Source organism: Ruditapes philippinarum, unplaced genomic scaffold (genome assembly GCF_026571515.1).
Source record: "Ruditapes philippinarum isolate M1 unplaced genomic scaffold, ASM2657151v2 ctg20390_1_1_1_1, whole genome shotgun sequence".
In the NCBI taxonomy this organism is placed as follows: domain Eukaryota; kingdom Metazoa; phylum Mollusca; class Bivalvia; order Venerida; family Veneridae; genus Ruditapes; species Ruditapes philippinarum.
Window position 1 is genome coordinate 6089 of NW_026853059.1, and position 8077 is coordinate 14165.

General features: G+C 32.5%; 1 protein-coding gene across 1 annotated transcript; it reads left to right on the plus strand.

The window, feature by feature from the left end:
- Window positions 1-288: 288 nt before the first annotated feature.
- LOC132732873 (dehydrogenase/reductase SDR family member on chromosome X-like) lies at window positions 289-7285 on the plus strand (the record flags this gene model as incomplete). The annotated part of the gene is given in 5 exon segments (XM_060719402.1): window positions 289-447; window positions 3006-3113; window positions 4097-4165; window positions 5213-5314; window positions 7113-7285. Coding segments are annotated over 5 exon segments (558 nt in total), but the record flags the coding sequence as incomplete, so codon positions are not given.
- Window positions 7286-8077: the final 792 nt, after the last annotated feature.

The following is an 8077-nucleotide window of genomic DNA, read 5'->3' on the forward strand; positions in this document are numbered from 1 at the left end:
AAATCAAATCATCAAATCAAAATTTATTCATTGTCGGTAATACATATATAACATTTTACAAAACATAAGCTATGTATAGCTTTTGACCAACATAACGTGCTATTTTTGCATATTTTGGCCTCCTTTTAGAAATTTACGTGGATTGTAAGGGCCGTTTGTTATTAGTAAATAACTTTCTTTGCTCACTTCACAATCTTTTACTTTTAAATATATATCCATATGTTTATGTTCACTTTGCAAGATATCTTCCTTTGGGTTTATATAAAACTCTTCTTGTAAAATACGAATCGTTGGGTTATTCATAAGTCAATTAAGTCCGTATCCAATAGAAGATTGCAGAGATGATTTACTTTATTTTTTATTGTGTATATTATTATTTACTGACTTACATTGTTGGTGGATGGTGCTTATTAATGCAGGTTCTATCAAGACGTAAAATAAGTTCAGGTTGTCAATTTTACTTACCGTTTCAACCATTTTGTAATCTTTCTTTGTACTCAAAACTATTCGTTACAGGAAAATCGGTGTCAAACAAATCTGTATCCACACAATAAAATAAATAATTTTTCAAAGTTGAGATAATTGTTTTAAAGGTAACATTGAACAATGCAAGTCTTTTAGCTTTACATATAGGCCCAGGTGTTTTTATTGTTTTGTGAAAAAAAAAAAAAAAAACAAAAAAAAAAAAAAACCAACAGCACAATACACCGTAGTCAAAATATATTGACGTGCCAAAGCTTGATTCTGAGATATTTTCGTTCTGGGGCAGAATCGAAAATAGCACAATATCTCGTCGCGCAGTACAATTAGTTGGACTAAATACACCGATAAACACTTATAGAACTAGATCTAGCAGAAAACCGGTTATCAGTAGTAGTTCGAGTAAAGATAACAGGCTGCGTATCTCACTGAATAAATCATATGTAAAATGGTTAGTCCTATAAATATGACTTCGCTTTGAGATATTTTTGCTTCTGGGAAAAGCAACAAAAACTATAACAAGCCTGTAACGTCTAATATATTGGACTAGTAAAATGGTCTGACATATGGTAGGTTTCACGGCTGCAGATAGCATGCGTATTTGCGTAATTACACAATTAAAATGTCAAAAAAAAGCAATAGAAATAATAACTAAGGGTAAGAAAAAGTAAATCAATTCTCATTTATGCAAACTACATTGGAACTGGTGGGTAAAGACGTAAGTTATACTTAATGATGTACATCAGGCAGATCATACTGTTTCAGACTATTTTAACCTTTAAATCATATCAGGCAGCTTGGAAATCTTCTAGGCCAATAAACCATAAAGCATAGTAGTAAGTAGCTTTTTTTATTACCATACAAAACCTACAACAGTCTACAATGAATGTCAGAAATTTTGGATAAAATACATGAATTTGTGCTTTATAACCCAAATTGGTTAGAGAGGGTAGGGTAAAAAGTACAGAAATAACTCTAAGAAAATAGAAAAAACCCAATAGATCACAAAACAAGGGGTAATCACCCAATATACACAAAATGTTATCTGTAGCCCTGGGTTTAACAGTTAATTTAAATACATTGGAGAAAAAAGATGTATTGAAGTTTATACTGTGATGAAGCTAAGATCCAAAGCTTTCTATTCACTATTGGTGTAATACATTTTAAAATCGGACATTTAATCACAACAAATTAACTAGCGCTTTAAAAAGGCCTATTTTGTATTGTTTTAGCATATAAAGCAATGTCGATTTTACTCAAAGATAAGGGAAGCAACTCATATTTTTTTCTCGATATACCTCGGCTATTTACGAAGATCATATTGAAAGTGTTTATGGGTGTTTATTATTATAATACACCTATTAACAGTTCTATATATGTGTAAAATTTATTTTGCAAATGCTAAAATTACAGTAATATGAAAGTTCATGTAGGCAAAGCCTGTGAACAGGGAAGTTAGATTTAATAAATAAGAAAAATCTGTTTATTTTTAATTTTTCATTTTTAAAGGTGTCATTTAGTATTTCAGGCACCACTTCCATTTTCAATTGGAACAACTTGGTGATTATTCTTAAACTGAAAACTTGCAATTATTCTGTTCACAATCATGGCCTTTGACTTCCCTGTATTAATTCATACATGTATAACATAATTTTTAAACTGTTAAATGTACCACCTGTCAACCTTTTTACATACACTGTACTGTAATGCTTTGTGGTTCTCTGGGCAAGGATAAGTAATAACTCTCCAGAGTAAAAGAAATGTATTATTACCACCAAATATCAAAACACCCATACAATTACAATAACCAAATAACAACTAAACTGAATGACTTTAAACACACTACTGCATGACACTGATCATAACATCCTTTTATATAGGTAAAACTAGTCTTCTTAGTCCAGCTTAACCTTTACATCTTCTAAATTTATATAGTCCTAAAAGGTCAATGTTTCCAATCAGAATTCGTCACACTATGTTTTTTCCAATCAACAACTGATAAGAATAGCCTGTTGTCTGCTACTTTGAAAAACTGTGTATCATATTTTCTTTACAAAATATAATGTGTCAACACCTGGAATAGATTTAATTTTCTAAATCTAACTACTACATAACAAGTACTTGTCACAAAAACTTCAAGGTTAGTACTTGTAAAGAATTAAGTAGAATTTATTTTTTAAATGTTCTAAATGCAGATATGGTGCTTTTTGCTAAATGTTATGTATATTATATCGACGCCTCTGTGGTCAAGGGGTTAGAGTCGATGACTTCTAATCCAGTTACCTCTCTGGTGTGGGTTCGTTCCCGGGAGATGCTTTGGTACATTTGTAGTTTAGCACGGAGGAAGGTAGTCTAGTACTGGTGTAACTCTCCAGGAACGATGGTTAGGAAAGTACCCGCCTATATGACTGAAATACTGTTGGGAAAAGGCGTAAAATGAAACAAACAAACAAACAAAATGTATATTATAAGCATTCAGTCATTTATTTATTTATTTTTTAACTAAACAATATTTGTAATTTCAGATTTGCCATTACAAACAGGAAAGGTTGCTATAGTTACGGGAGGTGGTGCTGGGATTGGATATCATGTCTCTAAAGGTCTTGTTGCTAAAAATGTTCATGTTGTCATAGGTATGTAATGTTCATGTTGTCATAGGTATGTAATGTTCATGTTGTCATAGGTATGTAATGTTCATGTTGTCATAGGTATGTAATGTTCATGTTGTCATAGGTATGTAATGTTCATGTTGTCATAGGTATGTAATGTTCATGTTGTCATAGGTATGTAATGTTCATGTTGTCATAGGTATGTAATGTTTATTTACCAAAACTTGGTCATCAGAAATGCATAATTTATTAATTGAATTATTTTCCCAAAATTAAAAAATACAGACCATTTCTGATTTCAATACAGACCATTTCTGATTTCAACGAGTATTACTCTTAGCTTGAACTTACAGTTGGCTGATTAATCATTTCTGTTGGTAATACAACATATTAGTTTAATGTAATATAAACCTGTTAAAGTAGGGTTTGCTGTTCTTTAATTCATTGTCTTATGGTGTGGACACATCTTTGTCCCAGATACCTTCATTCAAATTTGGACACATATTGATACCTTCATTCAAATTTGGACACATATTGCCCTGTCGAAGCAGAGTTCTTGTTAACCCTTAACCTGCTGGAACCAATTGTGATTAGTCTTTGCCAGCAGTACAGAGCCAGACCAGTCCACAAATCCATAAAGACTGACCAGGCTGTATACTGTTGATAGCTCAGGTCTTACATTTTTATATCACACAGTAATCAGCATTTCCATTAGCAGAAGTTTGGGAGTCACTTACGCCTTAATTTTGGCTTGTGACTTCCAAAATGTAATGCTTTTTCTTCTTTACCTATAGATATATAATGTGACTTCCAATATCAGACATTCTGCAGAAGCTAACTTCCAAATTTTGAAACTTAATGGAAGCCCTATCACAGGGATTCCAAATTCAAAGCTGGGCAAATACATGTCACTTATTCTTAATTGAAATTGTTTTATTGCTATTGGTTTGTTTTAAAGAACTTATATACACATATTACATATATTATACCAATAATGTGATTTACAGGAGGAAAATGTGAGGAAACAGGCAAGAATGCTATTGTAGAGATCAGAAAAGATTTTCCAAATGCTAAAGGTAAATTACAAACTAGGAGAGGTAAATTGTTGGTATTTAGTCCTCTACAGGTTTCACCCGGGATAATTATATTATGTCCAACTGAAAAACTCTGGACCCTGCCAAAAACTCAAGTACAAGAGCTACTAGGGCTGAGGATGTTTGGCATGCTGATAGAGGATGATCGGAAGATTATTTTCATCATTATAATTCTTTTATCCATCCGTTCATCTGTCATTCAAATGATTCATTCAAAGAAATCTGGATCCTGCAATAACTTGAAGAGTGTGTAAGCTAGTTTGATAATAATATGTATATGGATGAAAGACTATATAGAAATTAAACACATTAATTTAATTTTTTCATTCATTTATTATCCCCCGCCGATGGAATCGGGAGGGGGGTATAGTTTTGGCGTTGTCCGTCCGTCCTACCGTCAGTCCGTCCATCCGAATTTCGTTTCCAGAGTAGTTCTCTGCAACTACTTGCTGGAATTCAACGAAACTTTATGGGAATCATCAATATCAAGAGGAGATGCGCATATCGTCGGCTTGATCCAGTCGGACCCTTTAACTCAGAGTTATGGCCCTTGATTAGTTATGTAGTATGCATATAGAGTAAAAATCGTTTCCGGAGTAGTTCTCTGCAACTACTGGCTGGAATTCAACGAAACTTTATGGGAATCATCAATATCAAGAGGAGATGCGCCTATCGTCTGCTTGTTCCGGTCCGACCCTTTAACTCAGAGTTATGGCCCTTGATTAGTTATGTAGTATGCATATAGTGTTAAAATCGTTTCCGGAGTAGTTCTCTGCAACCACTGGCTGGAATTCAGCGAAACTTTATGGGAATCATCAATATCAAGAGGAGATGCGCATATCGTCGGCTTGTTCCGTCAGACCCTTTAACTCAGAGTTATGGCCCTTGATTAGTTATGTAGTATGCATATAGAGTGAACAGTTCTGAACCATGATATAGACATAAAATAAAGCATTTCTTATTAATTGCAGACATTTGTGTACTCTTTCTGTCAGAATGAAATTATCAGATTGCTACATTCTATTTCAGTTGACTTTATCCATTTAGACCTTGAATCTTTGAGATCAGTTAGAGAATTTGCAGAGACATTTTTATCCAAGAATTTACCACTTCACATGCTGATAAATAATGGTGAGTAATGTTTGTGTATGTAAAAGTTGGGATGCAGTAACATTAGCCTCAAATGTAAATTAATGCTTCTATGTTGAAGATTACTCAATAGCGATAACCTGTGGGATTATTTGGTTATCCAGCAGAACTATATTCAACACATGAATTTTCTTTTTGTGAGAAAATTCATCTTGTCCATTCACATTAGTCTTAAGATACCATACTTAGCGATGGAATCCTATAAAATGTGAACTTGCCCATCTGTAAATAGAAAAATCAGAGCTATAAAAAATTATATTGTCTCGAAGATTTTTGATAAAATGTTAGCCTTATCAGACTAATTCAGTTCCAAATATAATTGGTAAGCATCTGACTTCCAATCCCCTAAAAGCTGAATATGCTCTTGGGAAATATCAGAATGATGAGCTAAAGTTGCAAAACCTCTTCTAAACGAATGAGAGGAAAAGTGTTTAGGAGATAAGCCAATTCATGAGGCTATACACTCCCTTAATATCTTTTGAAATAAATAATATGAAACATATGAACCATTAGAATGAGAAAATAAAACATTATTACTATTGCTAAACTTTAAGACAAGCATTTTTTCATATGCAACCACAGGACATAATCTAACATCCTTGAGCCTCAACAAAGGACTAATAACCTCTCTTTCTCCATACTGAATTGAAATGAACCAAAATATAACCACCAAAATATCGCACACTCTCTTTACTTAGAAAACAACAGAAATGATTACCATATTGAGACGACATGTCGCATGCAACATTTAGGTCGCTACCTTGATGGTCAAGGTCACAGAATGACCTTGCAGCAAAATTGTGTCTGGCCCATAACTTCATTATTTGAAGTCGGATTTTACAACTATTTCACAGAAATGATCATGATATTGAGACGACGTGTCGTGCGCAACATTTGGGTTGCTACCTTGAAGGTCAAGGTCACAGCATGACCTTGCAGCAAAATGGTGTCTTGCACATAAACTTTGTTATTTGAAGTCGTATTTTACATCTATTTCTCAGAAATGATCACCATATTTACACTTTGAACTTTGTCTGCGACATAACTCTGACACTACAAGAGGTATACCTTCTTGTGTCCTATTTTCAAGGCCCTGAAATTTCCCTTTATGTTTTCTATGTAATTCATACCATTGAATTCCAGAACTTCTAAATTCTGAATTCCGAATGATTTTCTGGTAAAATTTGGGTTACATCAGTTAAATTTTTCTTCAGAAATCTTTGTATCAGAAAGGCTGTGAAAGACTTTTATACTGAAAATAGTAAAACCTTCAACAATATTGTCAATATCTTTCAATAATAAGAGACCATTTATCTTGACACCTATTAGAATAACAACCTGTCAAGCCTTTGGTTAAAGTATGAAAATTTAAGAAATTAAGAAGTATATTGTAAAAAACAATGATAACAGGTTAATAGCTGGTACTATACCAAGGATATACATGTATTGTGATTACTTAGCTTTATTATACCGGTACTACATACATTTTATCAACAGTCAGTTATAGGTGATAGCTCTTGTAAAAATAAATCTAAAATAAAATAACTGTAAAAGAATCCTCTAAATATGCCTTTTAAAGAATTGCATCAGCATCATATACATGTATTTACCATTTACAGCATGTCATATGAAAACTACTGAGATTTCGTGGTTTTACTTTTAAAGATAATTCAAAACTTCTTAATACCAAAAACTTCTAAAATACAAAGTTTTTGACTAGTCCCACAGGTGTTTGGTTTTCAGAAGTTTTACTGTACATTTATTATATATATATTTACAGCTGGTATAATGTTTACACCTTACAGTTGTACAGAGGATGGGTATGAGTGTCAGTTTCAGGTGAACTATCTCTCACACTTCTATCTTACACAGTTACTACTGGAGAAGTTAGTACAATCTGGGACACCAGGATCATGGTCTCGTATCATCAATGTCTCATCTTACATGCATTATACAGGCAATCCTGATCTAGACAATCTGACAAAAAGGTAATAGTCAACATGTAAATTGTTTTTGCTTGAACATGTGTATAATTGTACATTGATATTTATTTCTTACTAAAATACTTGTACATGTCTAACTTTAACATTGGTACATAAGTCTCACTAATATATTGGGGCATATTTTACACCAGTACATGAGCACATATTTTAAACTTGAATATTGGTACAAATTTGTAACTAGTTATATCATAATCAGGTTTAAAACTTGAACATTGGTCGTTTTTCTCACAAGCACATAAGTACATATTTCAGACAAGCACATTGGTACTTATTTGTAAGTAATATTTTTGAAATTGGTACATGTCTAAATTTAACATTGGTACATAAGTCTCACTAGTACATACTTTTCTCACTAGTTTATTGATACATATTTCAGACTAGTATATTGATACATATTTCAGACTAGTACATTGGTACATATTTCAGACTAGTATATTGGTACATATTTCAGACTAGTACATTAGTACATATTTTAGACTAGTATATTGGTACATATTTCAGACTAGTTTATTGGTATATATTTCAGACTAGTACAGTGGTACATATTTCAGACTAGTACATATTTCATACTAGTACATTGATACTTATTTCAGACTAGTACATTAGTACATATTTTAGACTAGTATATTGGTACATATTTCAGACTAGTGCATTAGTACATATTTTGGACTAGTATATTGGTACATATTTCAGACTAGTGCATTAGTACATATTTTAGACTAGTATATTGGTACATATTTCA